Below are 19,334 nucleotides of genomic sequence, written 5' to 3'. Positions count from 1 at the left end.
TCTTTCTTTGTATCCATACAAAATAGTGATAATTCAATAAAAATGATTTAATTTTATTCATAAAAGTATGCAATAATTTCATCCATGTTTTGTTATGACGTTGTCACGTTAAACTATCGTCTGTAAACCGACTTTACAGACAACCATTTTTTAAAAACATTTTGGTTTAACGATCTTTAATTTATGTCAATCTAGACTAGTCGTACGTGAATACTTCGACAGTCTCATGTATTGGAATTTGTTTTTGTACTTGAGGCAAGTGAAAATAATACTAAATGTTAGCGGGTGGGCATCGACCACATGGTCCTTACCACATGAGTGACTGGCACTTGGCGTGTGTGCTGACACCTTATCTGTCCTGCTGTTTCATGTGATATTAATTTTTTTAGTGTTTTGTATCCCGGACCTTAAACTGATTAATACATAATTAATCAATTTAATTTTCTATGTTTTTCCTGTTACCAAACCGCTGCGAGAATTGATCGAATCGATCATTATTTTAACAAGCTATATATTTTTTTTGATGAATTTTGGAACTGTTCCGGATTTCTGTCTTAAAAATGACATATTTTCAAGATGGCGGCATAATGCAAAAATGGCGGACCCGTGGCAATAAATAAATACTGAAATCTAGCGGGGAAAATGAAACTAATATGGCGGCAGTGCCTTCCAGCAGACGAAGTCAAATTGCCGGATCCAAGGTGGACTACACAGTACCTACCATGGCACTAATGGTGGGAGGCCAGTCTCCAGGCTGGCTTCCCTGGAGGAAGGCTCTGTCGCCATTTATAGTCGATTGCCCTCCCTGGGTTCGAACCAAGGACTCCACGACGCAGGAGCGTTTTTAATAATACAATTTAATTATTTAAATTTTTGTATAAATTTTAATAATTTTCCCAATGGTTCTGATGAAAATTTCGGATTTTCAAGATGGTGGCCGTAACGTAAAATGAATCGTTTCTAGAATCTACGATGGCGGGTGTGATGTAAGAAAGATTATTATTAATATTTGATTTAAATTTTAATAAGAAATTTGGAATTGTTTAGATAAATAAACTGCATTAATGCTCTTGCCGGGCATCTAACCAAGGGCTGGGATGGATTGAGTACCTGAAGTAATTTTTTTTTTAAAAATATTTTTGTGTATTTTTCGATTAAAAATTAAAGAATATTTCAAGATTACAGTCAAGGTCAAGGTAATGACCTCGGCGGGTTAGGACGGATTGCTTTTAGGATTCTTAAGCAGCTTTCAGGAATAATGATTATTTTCTTTTCCTAATAAATTATAAAAATTATAAATTAAATAACTATAAAATTCTTTTAAAAAATGGGTTGTCTGTAAAGTCGGTTTACGGATTGTTTAAAGTGACGTCATAACAAAACATTGATAAAATGATTGCATACTTTATGAATTAAATTAAATCATTTTTATTTTAACAATAAAAGAATAAATACTTGAAATCATACTAGTAATCAGATTTAAAAATGCAGGAATAATTAACCTTAATTGCTGCAATTGTTGTTGTAATAAGCAACGAAAACCACATTAACTTTTCACTTCACCTTATAAACAGTCGAGTGGAAGAGAGGTAGATGCGGCGCAAGCGTACAATGAGCGTAACGGGACACGGCGTAACGGAACAATGTGCGTAACGGGACACAGCGTAACGGCACAATGTGCGTAACGTGACACAGCGTAATGGCACAATGTGCGTAACGGGACACTTTTTCGTGCGTGCATCCGGCGTTCATCGATTTATTAGACGTTGTCACGTCAAAAATTTGAGACCATCGTTGGATGTCATGCATTATAAACAAAAATTGTAATCTAGAACACTGAGATCTTGCTTGGCTACAAGTTCAGTTTACAGGATGTTGTTCAGTAACGAGTCGGTGAAATTCGCTGTAAATCAGCAGGAACTGTAGTCAAAGAGCGTGTTTCAGCAAATGAAAATTTTTCGAAAACTCCAGGATAACCTATTGCAGGAAAATCAGACGTGTTCGGAGTAATATTTTCCTGTCGCAATGGAGGAAACTGAGACTCTGATGCGAGGGAATTGCTGTAATCAGAGATCGCCAACCCTCGCGACTGTTGGGCCACTCCACTTATACCCGGCGCGTGTAACAGCGAGCATGTTGTCGCCCGCCCCACATCTGCTGATCGTCACGAGGACTGGGGGTTACGCACGTGTGTAGTGTGTGTTTCGTCACAGCGCGGGCGATGTGCCCTGCTCGATAGCGGTTGGCTGCAATGCGCCGCCGGCCCCGCCAGATCTCGCCGCCGATAGCAGCTACATGGGCAACATTAGGAATGCATGCCCCATGTTGGCGCTCGCCCGTGTATTCCGTCACGCCATATTGACTCTTCGAGCCACGCAGACGTGTCCAGTGTCAATCTCGGCATTGTTAGTGGAAAGAGCGCTCTTGCGAGTTCTGATAGTAACAAATAGAAGGTACGTGAAGAAACGAACATAACATCTTTATTTATCCTCTTACTGCCTAATACGAGTAAGCCATTTAAGCTTCAGTCACTAACAACTGACTAATTTACTAATTTCACATAATCGAAGTATACGTTTCTCAACACACTAATTTCATAATGGTACCCCAAAATGTAATTATACGTAAACCTGTATAAATTTTCTAAAATGGAATTGCACGTAAGGAGGTGTGTGAGCATTCCCACGAACGTGTAAGGAGGTGTGTGAGCAGTCCACGAACGTGTAAGGAGGTGTGTAAGCAGTCCCACGAACGTGTAAGGAGGTGTGTGAGCTGTCCCACGAACGTGTAAGGAGGTGTGTGAGCAGTCCCACGAACGTGTAAGGAGGTGTGTGAGCAGTCCACTAACATGTAAGGAGGTGTGTAAGCAGTCCACGAACGTGTAAGGAGGTGTGTAAGCAGTCCCACGAACGTGTAAGGAGGTGTGTAAGCATTCCCACGAACGTGTAAGGAGGTGTGTGAGCATTCCCACGAACGTGTAAGGAGGTGTGTGAGCATTCCCACGAACGTGTAAGGAGGTGTGTGAGCAGTCCACTAACATGTAAGGAGGTGTGTGAGCAGTCCACGAACGTGTAAGGAGGTGTGTAAGCAGTCCCACGAACGTGTAAGGAGGTGTGTGAGCTGTCCCACGAACGTGTAAGGAGGTGTGTGAGCAGTCCCACGAACGTGTAAGGAGGTGTGTGAGCAGTCCACGAACGTGTAAGGAGGTGTGTGAGCAGTCCACGAACGTGTAAGGAGGTGTGTAAGCAGTCCCACGAACGTGTAAGGAGGTGTGTAAGCATTCCCACGAACGTGTAAGGAGGTGTGTGAGCATTCCCACGAACGTGTAAGGAGGTGTGTGAGCAGTCCACTAACATGTAAGGAGGTGTGTGAGCAGTCCACGAACGTGTAAGGAGGTGTGTAAGCAGTCCCACGAACGTGTAAGGAGGTGTGTGAGCAGTCCCACGAACGTGTAAGGAGGTGTGTGAGCAGTCCACTAACATGTAAGGAGGTGTGTGAGCAGTCCACGAACGTGTAAGGAGGTGTGTAAGCAGTCCCACGAACATGTAAGGAGGTGTGTGAGCATTCCCACGAACGTGTAAGGAGGTGTGTGAGCAGTCCACGAACGTGTAAGGAGGTGTGTGAGCAGTCCACGAACGTGTAAGGAGGTGTGTGAGCAGTCCACGAACGTGTAAGGAGGTGTGTGAGCAGTCCACGAACGTGTAAGGAGGTGTGTGAGCAGTCCACGAACGTGTAAGGAGGTGTGTAAGCAGTCCCACGAACGTGTAAGGAGGTGTGTGAGCTGTCCCACGAACGTGTAAGAAGGTGTGTGAGCAGTCCACGAACGTGTAAGGAGGTGTGTGAGCAGTCCACGAACGTGTAAGGAGGTGTGTGAGCTGTCCACGAACGTGTAAGGAGGTGTGTGAGCAGTCCACGAACGTGTAAGGAGGTGTGTGAGCAGTCCACGAACGTGTAAGGAGGTGTGTGAGCAGTCCACGAACGTGTAAGGAGGTGTGTGAGCAGTCCACGAACGTGTAAGGAGGTGTGTGAGCAGTCCACGAACGTGTAAGGAGGTGTGTGAGCAGTCCACGAACGTGTAAGGAGGTGTGTGAGCAGTCCACGAACGTGTAAGGAGGTTTGTGAGCAGTCCACGAACGTGTAAGGAGGTGTGTGAGCAGTCCACGAACGTGTAAGGAGGTGTGTGAGCAGTCCACGAACGTGTAAGGAGGTGTGTGAGCAGTCCACGAACGTGTAAGGAGGTGTGTAAGCAGTCCCACGAACGTGTAAGGAGGTGTGTGAGCTGTCCCACGAACGTGTAAGGAGGTGTGTGAGCAGTCCACGAACGTGTAAGGAGGTGTGTGAGCTGTCCCACGAACGTGTAAGGAGGTGTGTGAGCAGTCCCACGAACGTGTAAGGAGGTGTGTGAGCAGTCCACGAACGTGTAAGGAGGTGTGTAAGCAGTCCCACGAACATGTAAGGAGGTGTGTGAGCATTTCCACGAACGTGTAAGGAGGTGTGTGAGCAGTCCACGAACGTGTAAGGAGGTGTGTGAGCAGTCCACGAACGTGTAAGGAGGTGTGTGAGCAGTCCACTAACATGTAAGGAGGTGTGTGAGCGGTCCACGAACGTGTAAGGAGGTGTGTGAGCTGTCCACGAACGTGTAAGGAGGTGTGTGAGCAGTCCCACGAACGTGTAAGGAGGTGTGTGAGCAGTCCACGAACGTGTAAGGAGGTGTGTGAGCAGTCCCACGAACGTGTAAGGAGGTGTGTGAGCAGTCCACGAACGTGTAAGGAGGTGTGTGAGCTGTCCACGAACGTGTAAGGAGGTGTGTGAGCAGTCCACGAACGTGTAAGGAGGTGTGTGAGCAGTCCACGAACGTGTAAGGAGGTGTGTGAGCAGTCCACTAACATGTAAGGAGGTGTGTGAGCAGTCCCACGAACGTGTAAGGAGGTGTGTGAGCAGTCCACGAACGTGTAAGGAGGTGTGTGAGCAGTCCACGAACGTGTAAGGAGGTGTGTAAGCAGTCCCACGAACGTGTAAGGAGGTGTGTGAGCAGTCCCACGAACGTGTAAGGAGGTGTGTGAGCAGTCCACTAACATGTAAGGAGGTGTGTGAGCAGTCCACGAACGTGTAAGGAGGTGTGTAAGCAGTCCCACGAACGTGTAAGGAGGTGTGTGAGCAGTCCACGAACGTGTAAGGAGGTGTGTAAGCAGTCCCACGAACGTGTAAGGATGTGTTTGAGCAGTCCACGAACGTGTAAGGAGGTGTGTAAGCAGTCCCACGAACGTGTAAGGAGGTGTGTGAGCAGTCCCACGAACGTGTAAGGAGGTGTGTGAGCAGTCCACTAACATGTAAGGAGGTGTGTGAGCTGTCCACGAACGAGTAAGGAGGTGTGTGAGCAGTCCACGAACGTGTAAGGAGGTGTGTGAGCTGTCCACGAACGTGTAAGGAGGTGTGTAAGCAGTCCCACGAACATGTAAGGAGGTGTGTGAGCAGTCCACGAACGTGTAAGGAGGTGTGTGAGCTGTCCACGAACGTGTAAGGAGGTGTGTGAGCAGTCCACGAACGTGTAAGGAGGTGTGTAAGCAGTCCCACGAACGTGTAAGGAGGTGTGTGAGCAGTCCACGAACGTGTAAGGAGGTGTGTGAGCAGTCCACGAACGTGTAAGGAGGTGTGTGAGCAGTCCACGAACGTGTAAGGAGGTGTGTAAGCAGTCCCACGAACGTGTAAGGAGGTGTGTAAGCAGTCCCACGAACGTGTAAGGAGGTGTGTGAGCAGTCCCACGAACGTGTAAGGAGGTGTGTGAGCAGTCCACTAACATGTAAGGAGGTGTGTGAGCAGTCCACGAACGTGTAAGGAGGTGTGTAAGCAGTCCCACGAACGTGTAAGGAGGTGTGTGAGCAGTCCACGAACGTGTAAGGAGGTGTGTAAGCAGTCCCACGAACGTGTAAGGAGGTGTGTGAGCTGTCCCACGAACGTGTAAGGAGGTGTGTGAGCAGTCCACGAACGTGTAAGGAGGTGTGTGAGCTGTCCCACGAACGTGTAAGGAGGTGTGTGAGCAGTCCCACGAACGTGTAAGGAGGTGTGTGAGCAGTCCACGAACGTGTAAGGAGGTGTGTAAGCAGTCCCACGAACATGTAAGGAGGTGTGTGAGCATTTCCACGAACGTGTAAGGAGGTGTGTGAGCAGTCCACGAACGTGTAAGGAGGTGTGTGAGCAGTCCACGAACGTGTAAGGAGGTGTGTGAGCAGTCCACTAACATGTAAGGAGGTGTGTGAGCGGTCCACGAACGTGTAAGGAGGTGTGTGAGCTGTCCACGAACGTGTAAGGAGGTGTGTGAGCAGTCCCACGAACGTGTAAGGAGGTGTGTGAGCAGTCCACGAACGTGTAAGGAGGTGTGTGAGCAGTCCCACGAACGTGTAAGGAGGTGTGTGAGCAGTCCACGAACGTGTAAGGAGGTGTGTGAGCTGTCCACGAACGTGTAAGGAGGTGTGTGAGCAGTCCACGAACGTGTAAGGAGGTGTGTGAGCAGTCCACGAACGTGTAAGGAGGTGTGTGAGCAGTCCACTAACATGTAAGGAGGTGTGTGAGCAGTCCCACGAACGTGTAAGGAGGTGTGTGAGCAGTCCACGAACGTGTAAGGAGGTGTGTGAGCAGTCCACGAACGTGTAAGGAGGTGTGTAAGCAGTCCCACGAACGTGTAAGGAGGTGTGTGAGCAGTCCCACGAACGTGTAAGGAGGTGTGTGAGCAGTCCACTAACATGTAAGGAGGTGTGTGAGCAGTCCACGAACGTGTAAGGAGGTGTGTAAGCAGTCCCACGAACGTGTAAGGAGGTGTGTGAGCAGTCCACGAACGTGTAAGGAGGTGTGTAAGCAGTCCCACGAACGTGTAAGGATGTGTTTGAGCAGTCCACGAACGTGTAAGGAGGTGTGTAAGCAGTCCCACGAACGTGTAAGGAGGTGTGTGAGCAGTCCCACGAACGTGTAAGGAGGTGTGTGAGCAGTCCACTAACATGTAAGGAGGTGTGTGAGCTGTCCACGAACGAGTAAGGAGGTGTGTGAGCAGTCCACGAACGTGTAAGGAGGTGTGTGAGCTGTCCACGAACGTGTAAGGAGGTGTGTAAGCAGTCCCACGAACATGTAAGGAGGTGTGTGAGCAGTCCACGAACGTGTAAGGAGGTGTGTGAGCTGTCCACGAACGTGTAAGGAGGTGTGTGAGCAGTCCACGAACGTGTAAGGAGGTGTGTAAGCAGTCCCACGAACGTGTAAGGAGGTGTGTGAGCAGTCCACGAACGTGTAAGGAGGTGTGTGAGCAGTCCACGAACGTGTAAGGAGGTGTGTGAGCAGTCCACGAACGTGTAAGGAGGTGTGTAAGCAGTCCCACGAACGTGTAAGGAGGTGTGTAAGCAGTCCCACGAACGTGTAAGGAGGTGTGTGAGCAGTCCCACGAACGTGTAAGGAGGTGTGTGAGCAGTCCACTAACATGTAAGGAGGTGTGTGAGCAGTCCACGAACGTGTAAGGAGGTGTGTAAGCAGTCTCACGAACGTGTAAGGAGGTGTGTGAGCAGTCCACGAACGTGTAAGGAGGTGTGTGAGCAGTCCACGAACGTGTAAGGAGGTGTGTGAGCAGTCCACTAACATGTAAGGAGGTGTGTGAGCAGTCCACGAACGTGTAAGGAGGTGTGTGAGCTGTCCACGAACGTGTAAGGAGGTGTGTGAGCAGTCCACTAACATGTAAGGAGGTGTGTAAGCAGTCCCACGAACGTGTAAGGAGGTGTGTGAGCAGTCCACGAACGTGTAAGGAGGTGTGTGAGCAGTCCACTAACATGTAAGGAGGTGTGTGAGCAGTCCCACGAACGTGTAAGGAGGTGTGTGAGCAGTCCACGAACGTGTAAGGAGGTGTGTGAGCAGTCCACTAACATGTAAGGAGGTGTGTGAGCAGTCCACGAACGTGTAAGGAGGTGTGTGAGCTGTCCACGAATGTGTAAGGAGGTGTGTGAGCAGTCCACTAATATGTAAGGAGGTGTGTGAGCAGTCCACGAACGTGTAAGGAGGTGTGTGAGCTGTCCACGAACGTGTAAGGAGGTGTGTGAGCAGTCCACGAACGTGTAAGGAGGTGTGTGAGCAGTCCACTAACATGTAAGGAGGTGTGTGAGCAGTGCACGAACGTGTAAGGAGGTGTGTGAGCAGTCCACTAACATGTAAGGAGGTGTGTGAGCAGTCCCACGAACGTGTAAGGAGGTGTGTGAGCAGTCCACGAACGTGTAAGGAGGTGTGTGAGCAGTCCACTAACATGTAAGGAGGTGTGTGAGCAGTCCACGAACGTGTAAGGAGGTGTGTGAGCTGTCCACGAACGTGTAAGGAGGTGTGTGAGCAGTCCACGAACGTGTAAGGAGGTGTGTAAGCAGTCCCAAGAACGTGTAAGGAGGTGTTTGAGCAGTCCACGAACGTGTAAGGAGGTGTGTGAGCTGTCCACGAACGTGTAAGGAGGTGTGTGAGCAGTCCACGAACGTGTAAGGAGGTGTGTGAGCAGTCCCACGAACGTCTAAGGAGGTGTGTGAGCAGTCCACGAATGTGTAAGGAGGTGTGTGAGCAGTCCACGAACGTGTAAGGAGGTGTGTGAGCAGTCCACTAACATGTAAGGAGGTGTGTAAGCAGTCCCACGAACGTGTAAGGTGTGTGAGCAGTCCACGAACGTGTAAGGAGGTGTGTGAGCTGTCCACGAACGTGTAAGGAGGTGTGTGAGCAGTCCACGAACGTGTAAGGAGGTGTGTGAGCAGTCCACGAACGTGTAAGGAGGTGTGTGAGCAGTCCACGAACGTGTAAGGAGGTGTGTGAGCAGTCCACGAACGTGTAAGGAGGTGTGTGAGCAGTCCACGAACGTGTAAGGAGGTGTGTGAGCAGTCCACGAACGTGTAAGGAGGTGTGTGAGCAGTCCACGAACGTGTAAGGAGGTGTGTGAGCAGTCCACGAACGTGTAAGGAGGTGTGTAAGCAGTCCCACGAACGTGTAAGGAGGTGTGTGAGCTGTCCCACGAACGTGTAAGGAGGTGTGTGAGCAGTCCACGAACGTGTAAGGAGGTGTGTGAGCTGTCCCACGAACGTGTAAGGAGGTGTGTGAGCAGTCCCACGAACGTGTAAGGAGGTGTGTGAGCAGTCCACGAACGTGTAAGGAGGTGTGTAAGCAGTCCCACGAACATGTAAGGAGGTGTGTGAGCATTCCCACGAACGTGTAAGGAGGTGTGTGAGCAGTCCACGAACGTGTAAGGAGGTGTGTGAGCAGTCCCACGAACGTGTAAGGAGGTGTGTGAGCAGTCCACTAACATGTAAGGAGGTGTGTGAGCAGTCCACGAACGTGTAAGGAGTTGTGTAAGCAGTCCCACGAACGTGTAAGGAGGTGTGTGAGCAGTCCACGAACGTGTAAGGAGGTGTGTAAGCAGTCCCACGAACGTGTAAGGAGGTGTTTGAGCAGTCCACGAACGTGTAAGGAGGTGTGTAAGCAGTCCCACAAACGTGTAAGGAGGTGTGTGAGCAGTCCCACGAACGTGTAAGGAGGTGTGTGAGCAGTCCACTAACATGTAAGGAGGTGTGTGAGCTGTCCACGAACGTGTAAGGAGGTGTGTGAGCAGTCCACGAACGTGTAAGGAGGTGTGTGAGCTGTCCACGAACGTGTAAGGAGGTGTGTAAGCAGTCCCACGAACGTGTAAGGAGGTGTGTAAGCAGTCCACGAACGTGTAAGGAGGTGTTTGAGCTGTCCACGAACGTGTAAGGAGGTGTGTGAGCAGTCCACGAACGTGTAAGGAGGTGTGTAAGCAGTCCCACGAACGTGTAAGGAGGTGTGTGAGCAGTCCACGAACGTGTAAGGAGGTGTGTGAGCAGTCCACGAACGTGTAAGGAGGTGTGTGAGCAGTCCACGAACGTGTAAGGAGGTGTGTAAGCAGTCCCACGAACGTGTAAGGAGGTGTGTAAGCAGTCCCACGAACGTGTAAGGAGGTGTGTGAGCAGTCCCACGAACGTGTAAGGAGGTGTGTGAGCAGTCCACTAACATGTAAGGAGGTGTGTGAGCAGTCCACGAACGTGTAAGGAGGTGTGTAAGCAGTCCCACGAACGTGTAAGGAGGTGTGTGAGCAGTCCACGAACGTGTAAGGAGGTGTGTGAGCAGTCCACGAACGTGTAAGGAGGTGTGTGAGCAGTCCACTAACATGTAAGGAGGTGTGTGAGCAGTCCACGAACATGTAAGGAGGTGTGTGAGCTGTCCACGAACGTGTAAGGAGGTGTGTGAGCAGTCCACTAACATGTAAGGAGGTGTGTAAGCAGTCCCACGAACGTGTAAGGAGGTGTGTGAGCAGTCCACGAACGTGTAAGGAGGTGTGTGAGCAGTCCACTAACATGTAAGGAGGTGTGTGAGCAGTCCCACGGACGTGTAACGAGGTGTGTGAGCAGTCCACGAACGTGTAAGGAGGTGTGTGAGCAGTCCACTAACATGTAAGGAGGTGTGTGAGCAGTCCACGAACGTGTAAGGAGGTGTGTGAGCTGTCCACGAACGTGTAAGGAGGTGTGTGAGCAGTCCACTAACATGTAAGGAGGTGTGTGAGCAGGCCACGAACGTGTAAGGAGGTGTGTGAGCTGTCCACGAACGTGTAAGGAGGTGTGTGAGCAGTCCACGAACGTGTAAGGAGGTGTGTGAGCAGTCCACTAACATGTAAGGAGGTGTGTGAGCAGTCCACGAACGTGTAAGGAGGTGTGTGAGCAGTCCACTAACATGTAAGGAGGTGTGTGAGCAGTCCCACGAACGTGTAAGGAGGTGTGTGAGCAGTCCACGAACGTGTAAGGAGGTGTGTGAGCAGTCCACTAACATGTAAGGAGGTGTGTGAGCAGTCCACGAACGTGTAAGGAGGTGTGTGAGCTGTCCACGAACGTGTAAGGAGGTGTGTGAGCAGTCCACGAACGTGTAAGGAGGTGTGTAAGCAGTCCCACGAACGTGTAAGGAGGTGTTTGAGCAGTCCACGAACGTGTAAGGAGGTGTGTGAGCTGTCCACGAACGTGTAAGGAGGTGTGTGAGCAGTCCACGAACGTGTAAGGAGGTGTGTGAGCAGTCCCACGAACGTGTAAGGAGGTGTGTGAGCAGTCCACGAACGTGTAAGGAGGTGTGTGAGCAGTCCACGAACGTGTAAGGAGGTGTGTGAGCAGTCCACTAACATGTAAGGAGGTGTGTAAGCAGTCCCACGAACGTGTAAGGAGGTGTGTGAGCAGTCCACGAACGTGTAAGGAGGTGTGTGAGCTGTCCACGAACGTGTAAGGAGGTGTGTGAGCAGTCCCACGAACGTGTAAGGAGGTGTGTGAGCAGTCCACGAACGTGTAAGGAGGTGTGTGAGCAGTCCCACGAACGTGTAAGGAGGTGTGTGAGCAGTCCCACGAACGTGTAAGGAGGTGTGTGAGCAGTCCACGAACGTGTAAGGAGGTGTGTGAGCAGTCCACGAACGTGTAAGGAGGTGTGTGAGCAGTCCACGAACGTGTAAGGAGGTGTGTGAGCAGTCCACGAACGTGTAAGGAGGTGTGTGAGCAGTCCACGAACGTGTAAGGAGGTGTGTGAGCAGTCCACGAACGTGTAAGGAGGTGTGTGAGCAGTCCACGAACGTGTAAGGAGGTGTGTGAGCAGTCCCACGAACGTGTAAGGAGGTGTGTGAGCAGTCCCACGAACGTGTAAGGAGGTGTGTGAGCAGTCCACGAACGTGTAAGGAGGTGTGTGAGCAGTCCCACGAACGTGTAAGGAGGTGTGTGAGCAGTCCACGAACGTGTAAGGAGGTGTGTGAGCAGTCCACGAACGTGTAAGGAGGTGTGTGAGCAGTCCACGAACGTGTAAGGAGGTGTGTGAGCAGTCCCACGAACGTGTAAGGAGGTGTGTGAGCAGTCCCACGAACGTGTAAGGAGGTTTGTGAGCAGTCCACGAACGTGTAAGGAGGTGTGTGAGCAGTCCACGAACGTGTAAGGAGGTGTGTGAGCAGTCCACTAACATGTAAGGAGGTGTGTGAGCAGTCCACGAACGTGTAAGGAGGTGTGTGAGCAGTCCACGAACGTGTAAGGAGGTGTGCGAGCAGTTCCACGAACAGCGTTTGAATGGAAATATGGGAATATGAAAGCGTAACGCAGAAACAACTCACAAAGATACGAGAGTGGGAAAAGGTTTAAAATACGACCACTGGTAAAAACAGTTCCATGTTGCTTACTCGTGAAAAATAAATTTTCCATAAGCATGAAAAAATATTAAGAAAGTTTTACACAGTTGAAATTGCTTAAAGTTATTGAATATTTGTGCTACATTGATTTACATTTTATTCTATAATTGGTTGTGTCTGATACAAGTATGTATTTCATTAATTTTTATGGTGTGTTTATTTTTTTGAATGATTGCAGGAACAACAATACCAAAATGAAGTTCCTATTGTTTGCCTTTCTGTCGTTCACGCTCCAGAGATTAACCGCAAATGCAAACGCATCGAGCATCGCTGGCATTGAAGCGACTGCAGGCCACTCGAAGACTGTCAGCGAGGTACTCGTGCGAGCAGTTCTGTTAGTGTACCAGCATTTCAGCACTAGAGTCAGCAAAGTAATAGTGATACGTGAATGTGAAGCCTCTTTCTGCCCCACCGACGAAATTTTTGCTGTTTTGCAAACGTTGCTATCCAACTCAATGTACGTCACAGGCAACAATGTTTCAATCGTAATGGCCATGGAGAATTTAAGACGACAGAAAGGAGCGTCAGGTGATGACCTTGGCTTGGGTCTGGGAATGTCATCAGAAGCAGAGGCTCTTGTAGCCGATGGCATTGATGGCGGGACCCTGGGCTTTGTTATCGTTTCAGACGGATACACAGAGAATGCTTTCATTTCTTCGCTGGAGAGTTTGTCTTCTGAATCACTATGGAACCCGGAATTCTTCTTTGTTTTCGTATTGGTAAAACCTGTTGTAGAATTGTCCAGAGAAATGGAGGACATTTTGAGATACACGTGGGAGAATTTTGAGGTATTGAATTGCGTTCTCGTGTACATGCAAGAAACATCAAGTTCCACTCCAGAAAAATTGTTGGTCAAGAAATTCAATCCATTTGAAGACGGAGGGACACTTAAAGATATTTCCAGGGAAGCTGTGAGCAGTTGCATTTTCTGCAGGAAGCCTACGAACACCCAAGGATTTCCACTAATGATTTCGATGGCTCATTTCCCGCCATTTTTGTACATCAAAGAGAAACCTAACGGTGAAACATCGTATTCTGGACCACTTTATCTGATGGCAGAGAGCTTTGCTCGGATATTTAATTTCTCTTTGATAGCCAGCGGCGACTCTGTGCACATTACCTCTCGGTGGTCGATCCCCAAGACTTACTTCAACGAACCCGGATACAGCGCCAACGGCTACGTTTTATTTCGGCCCGAGTTCCTCAAAGTCACCACCTACCCCTTCTCCTACGACGTGTCTGCTTTCGTGGTCCCGAAGGCGCAGCAGATGCCCATGTGGATGAACGCCATACTGCCGTTCACCTTCGAGACCTGGCTCGCCTACGTCCTCTTCACCACCGCCGTCTCCCTCGCCTGCTACTTCCTGTCCTGCTACGTGCTGCACGCGGAGGTGCCCAACTTCCAGCCCCTGGAGATGTTCCGGCTGTTCATCGTCGGCGCCTCGGAGTACCCTCTGGGGTCGTCGTCCCTGCGGCTCTTCTTCGCCGCCAACGTCATCTTCAACATCGTCTTCAACAACGCGTACACGGGCTCGTTCTCCAGCTACATCATGGTGCCGCAGTTCTTCAAGGACTTCGAGAGCCTGGAGGAGGCGGTGGCGGGGTCTCTGCGGGTGGCCATCGCCTTCAACGTGGCGTCCAAGAACTCCATCAGCACCTCGGAGCTGGCCACGGGCGCCGACATCTCCGACCCCAAGACACAGCTCATCATGATGAACTCCGTGTTCGTGGACACGTACGCGTCGGCCGTGCAGATGGCGAAGACGGCGCGCAACGTGTGCGTCATGAGCACGGGCCTGGTGGGGCTGTTCGACGCCTACAGCCGCGACAACTACGACGGCAACCGGCCCTTGCTGCACGTCATCCCGGGCGGCATGATGTCCCTCATGTACACCTACAGGACGAGGCCCCGCTTCCCCTTCCGGTCGTGGCTGACCGCCTTCGTGGTGGGGCTGCAGGACCTGGGGTTCGCGAACAAGGGTCGCCAGGAGCTGGTGTCGTCCATCATCTCCAGCTCGTCCCTCGCCGACATCGGCGACGAGATCACGCCCCTGTCGCTGGAGCACCTGCAGACCTACTTCTACCTCCTGGCCGTGGGCGTCTGCCTGAGCGTGCTGGTGTTCCTCCTGGAGACCGCGTCTGGGCCCGTGGTGCGCAGCGCGGTGCTCGTGTACCTGCACGTCGGCCGGAGGATCAGGGGAGCAGCCTGAGCGTGTCCGAGCCACCAGTCCTGGCACGGTGAACACTCGCGTGTGTGTGAGCATGTCTGTGCAAAACCCCTGCGACAGTAATTCATTATATTATCTTTGAATGATTTGTGCAATGGGAGTGCATGACTTTATGTAGGCTTTTGGACATACGCCATTGCTAAGCACAGGTATGTCTGTAGAAGAAAACTACAAAAAACACAAATGAAGCAAAAAATTGCTGTTGTCAGAACATAAACACCACACAATACTCCACAATAGGAATGTGGTCAACAAACAAAGAAAAATGGACTGGATTTCATATGTTGTTTGATGGTGTTGACAGGGTAACTTATGGCTATGAGTTCCTTATTTATATGATTGAGTTCAACCGCAATAGATTTCTCATCAGAACAAATAATCTCAGCTCAGTTGGTTAGTGTGTGAATTATGCCAGTTTTTGTTGTTTTGGGATGGTTGGATGCAAAATTAAGGTATTGGCCTGTGTGCGTAGGTTTCCTGTATACTTTAGTTTCCAAACTGTTGTTTTTTCTGCTGACTAGTACATCCAGGAAAGGAAGGCTACCATTGGTTTCTTTTTCATAGGTGAACTTTATTGATGGCCTCAGAGAGTTAAAGTGGTTCACAAATTCCTCCAAAGTTTCAGGGCCATGTTGCCAGACAGTGAAGGTGTCGTCTACATAACGGAGCCAGATTTTAGGAGGGCTATTACTTTTGCTAAGTGCTTCTTGCTCAAAGTTTTCCATAAATATATTGGCCATAAATGGTGAAAGAGAAGAGCCCATTGCCATGCCATCGGTCTGTTTGTAGAAAATATCATTGAACTGGAAATATGTCGTGGTGACACAGAGGATAATCATTTCCATGATGGATGGGATTGGTATTATAGTTCTGTCCTTTAGAGTTGGATCAGCCTCCAAATTTGGCCTTGACAATGCTGAGTGTTTCGGCTACTGGCACATTGGTGAAGAGGCTTTGGACGTCAAAACTCACCGGGGTATCATTGTTTTCTATTTTCAGTGTTTTGACTATAGAAATAAAATGATTGGAAACTTTGACAAAAGTATCTGTCTGTCCTGCTAGTGGCTCAACAATTTTCAGGAGATATTTTGATAGTTTCTGGCATGGGGAATTACAACAACTGATGATCGGGCGCAGAGGCATGTCGGGTTTATGAATTTTTGGAAGACCGTAAATGTGGGGTGCTTTGCTGCCTTGTGGCGTCAGTTATGATCTAGTTTTCTCTGGGATGTGATTCTGATGTTTTTTTTAGGGTTTGGTACACTTTTCTTTCAATGCTGGCTGTGGGGTCTTTTACCAGTTTTGTCTCGTTTCAACTGTTGTGCTGAATTTTTTGGGTTCGGTATTTTTGTGCTGTCATAATTTGTGGGTTTTTTTTCGTTCTGTTGGTCCATTTATCTTTGTTTGTTAACCATATTCCTGTTGTGGAGTATTGTGTGGTGTTTATATTCTGACAACAGCAATTTTTTGCTTAATTTGTGTTTTTTTCATTTGTGTTTTTTGTAGTTTTCTTCTACAGACATACCTGTGCTTAGCAATGGCGTATGTCTAAAAGCCTACATCAAGTGAGTAATTCATTATGATCATGATCTTGTACAAAACACCTGTGTTTTTGTACCAAGTGCGTCTCTGCCTGAGGACGGGAGCAGATATCAGTTCCCGAAACGTCGCTTGTTTCTGTTTTGGAATAACTATTGTGTTTGTTTCGTTTTTTCGTTTTGTGGTGTTTTTGTATCGTTTCAACTGTTGTGCTGAATTTTTGTTTTTGGGTTCAATATTTTTGTGCTGTCATCATTTGTGGGTTTTTTTTTCTGTTCTCTTCTGTTTTGGAAAACTATTGGGTTTGTTTTGACTTTTCGTTTTGTCGTGTTTTTGTCTCGTTTCAAATGTTGTGCTGATTTTTTTTTGGGTCAATATTTTTGTGCTATCATCAGTTGTGGGTTTTTTTGTTCTCTTAGTCCATTTTTCTTGTTTTTTTCTTTGTTTGTTGACCATATTCCTGTTATGGAATATTATGTGGTGTTTATATCCTGTTGAAAACAACAATTTTTTGCTTAATTTGTTTTTTTTTGTCTTTTGGGTATTTTTTAGTTTTCTTCAACAGAAAAAGTGCTTAGCAATGGCGTATGTACAAAAGATTACGTCAAGTCATGCACTCCCATTGCACAAATCTTTCAAAGATAATATCTTGTACAAACATTGAAGCGTACAAGGAAAAAACATTTCAATGACAATCCGTAACAAAAAGACGTAAGCAACTCCTTAAGATAGCCGAGTTTAATTTAAATTGGCTTATGGCAGAAGCTCGAACCCCGTTGGTCCCGCATCTTCAGACACAGTGAAGCTTCTAAGATACTGTTAAAATGTTAGATAATGTAGTCTTAGAGAAGATGGTTAAGTTCCGTGTGTTTTATCACCTTAGAAACATAAACTTTATACAAATTTTTCTTTGAAATTAAATTACCAATATCTGTAATTAAATTAAACTTAATGAAGTATTTTGAGATTATATTCAGAGGTTGTTAAACATTTGCACTAAAAATGTTCCATATGTAGCCAGGAACCCGATGCACACCTTCCCCTTCCACCTCAGCCTTGCAAATGCAACAACCCTGCAAGGAAGCGACCGCGTCTTCAAGTGCCTCCTCTGTGCTCGACGCCGACTTAATGAGTTCCATTCAGCGCGAACATTGAGCTCTTCGTCCTGAGCCGCTGTCTGAGAGACCAGCGGCTGAGCTGCGCTGGCTCTACTCGCGGTGTCTGTGGAGTGAGACATATCGTCTGTCAAGGCCGAAGGAATATCCCACCATACAATCGAGACAATCAGGGAAGTCTAGTCCATGGCCTTTGGTAAGAAACCATTCAATCTTCCTGGTTTGACTTAAAGACGCCGCCGGGAAACCACGGGCATGCCAGGACTGAGCTGGACCCAGGGCCCCTGAAGAGCGAGACCTTAGTACTGGACTGTCACGTGATTGGCCCACGGGCAGCTCACCACGCCCCCGGGAAGCGCGGGTGAACGGATATCATCGATCAAACATGGTGTTTGGCGAGAGTATAGCCATGTAGATGAATTTATTGGCTTTGTTAAGTAGTACAATTTTAGAGGTAGGTGAGTCATGCATCAATATATTTCAGCCTTGTGAACCAATTAACATAGCTATGGATTTAGTTATTTGTTTCATTGATCAGCAAATGTAATATTATCATATAAATTTAAACACGTTGCATTGAAAAGATCTTGAACTGATTAATTCTATTACAATTACCACCTACAATTTTGCACAACTAACATCTATGTAGCCAGCGGGCTATATTATAAATTCCCTTTCTTTAACTAACTTAACATGATATATAGTAATACTATCACTGTAATAATAAATTTTCTTTAAAGAAAATTTAACTATACACGATTTAGACTGCGGCAATATTGGTAAAACATGAAATGACTGTTGAATATATCAATTTATGTTTTGAGTGTGGAAAACAGGTTTCGGAATAATACCCCAATTTATTACAGATTAAACTATCAGCTACTATTTAAACTATGAATTAAATTATAACAATTTAACTGTCTGTAGACAAAGTAATCACTAGAGACCTGCGAAATTCGCGGATTCATTCGGTGATAGGCTAGAATTCAAACACATATACCTCTTAGATAATTTTGCTATTGGCTTACTGTTCATCTGGACGAATCTCAACCAGTTATAAACCCTCAACCAAAGAAGGATCGAATCACAGACAAACCAGCTGATACGACTTACGAGTCGGCAGCCAATGAACTTGCGTTATTTGCCCGAGTGTACAGGGGTATGTGCAGTATATCCTGAAGGCCATCGAAACCGCGAATTTTGCAGGTCTCTAGAATCACACTTTTGATAATTGAATAAGTCCACAGTTCGCTCTCCCCGCCGGAGATCGGCTCGACAGTGGCTCTCTCAGGTGGGTTGTCTCTTACCACCCACCGCTGTCCCAACACACCGCCTCGCACCACTCGCTCGTGTGTGCCGCGACACCGGCCACGATACACGACCTCAGCTCGCGCGGGTCACTTCACTTCTCCCCACAGGCCAACCTCCTTGTTCACTCACCTCTCAGTCCCTCTCTGGACATATATCGTAGACCTTCAAAGTGCCGCATCACCAGAACCCTCGAAGCTTCGAGAAAAACGGCGTCCTAGTTACGCCACTTCACGCATACACGCATCTGAGAACGTGCTGAACTCGAGAGAGAGAGAGAGAGAGGCGCCGTTCTGATGTAATTAGACGTGTAGCAGTAATACCTCCTCCCCCGTGAACTTCTTGTCAACCTCGTCACTAGTGTCCTCGTAATACACACACACATATATATACTAGCTGCAGTACCCGGTGTTGCCCGGGCTGAACACTCGAAAAGAAATTATCAAATGATATCCTAAAAAAAAAAAATCCAAGGCGAGACATGACGGACGCACCACAGGATACCGCTTTTTAATTCAAGGCAACGTCGTTTATTGAGGAAGTTCAAAACTAAACTGTTATAGCGCCGTTAGTTGGGTGGGCTGCCGCGAGCTCCACTAAGCGAATGGGTCTCACCAAGGAGAAGGATAGGAATTGGCCAAACCTAACTATATGGCCGTGTGGTGGACATAGAGAAATGATACGCACTCAGTGTTTGTTTGTCTATGACCTATGATGTTCTGTTATAAAAATGAATTTACCCATAGCGATCGTTTGAATGGTATATAAGTTTATTCCCTGCAGCGCCATATAGTGGAGAGTGACAAAAAATGGAAAGCATAAAAACATTCTCTTTGAAAAAAACACTTCGATGTACCAACTTTCATGGTGATCGGTAAAATTGTGTTGGAGTTTATCAATCAATAACACACACACACACTCACATACCAA

The 19,334-nt window shown here is 47.9% G+C and overlaps 1 protein-coding gene across 1 annotated transcript; it reads left to right on the top strand.

Annotated features, from left to right (window-relative positions):
* Positions 1-13,266: 13,266 nt before the first annotated feature.
* LOC134530001 (uncharacterized) lies at positions 13,267-14,424 on the top strand. Its single transcript, XM_063364526.1, has one exon. It carries the CDS (start codon positions 13,267-13,269, stop codon positions 14,422-14,424), a length of 1,158 nt encoding a protein of 385 aa, XP_063220596.1.
* The last annotated feature ends 4,910 nt before the right edge of the window (positions 14,425-19,334 follow it).

Source organism: Bacillus rossius, chromosome 3, assembly GCF_032445375.1.
Source record: "Bacillus rossius redtenbacheri isolate Brsri chromosome 3, Brsri_v3, whole genome shotgun sequence".
NCBI classification, from domain to species: Eukaryota; Metazoa; Arthropoda; class Insecta; order Phasmatodea; family Bacillidae; genus Bacillus; species Bacillus rossius.
Note: the sequence above shows the minus strand (reverse complement) of the source record. Positions and strands in the feature narration are given on the sequence as shown.

What these genes read in the sequence shown, in the direction of transcription:
- LOC134530001 (XM_063364526.1), top strand. Translation starts at nt 13,267, where the DNA reads ATGGCAGAGAGCTTTGCTCGGATATTTAATTTCTCTTTGATAGCCAGC.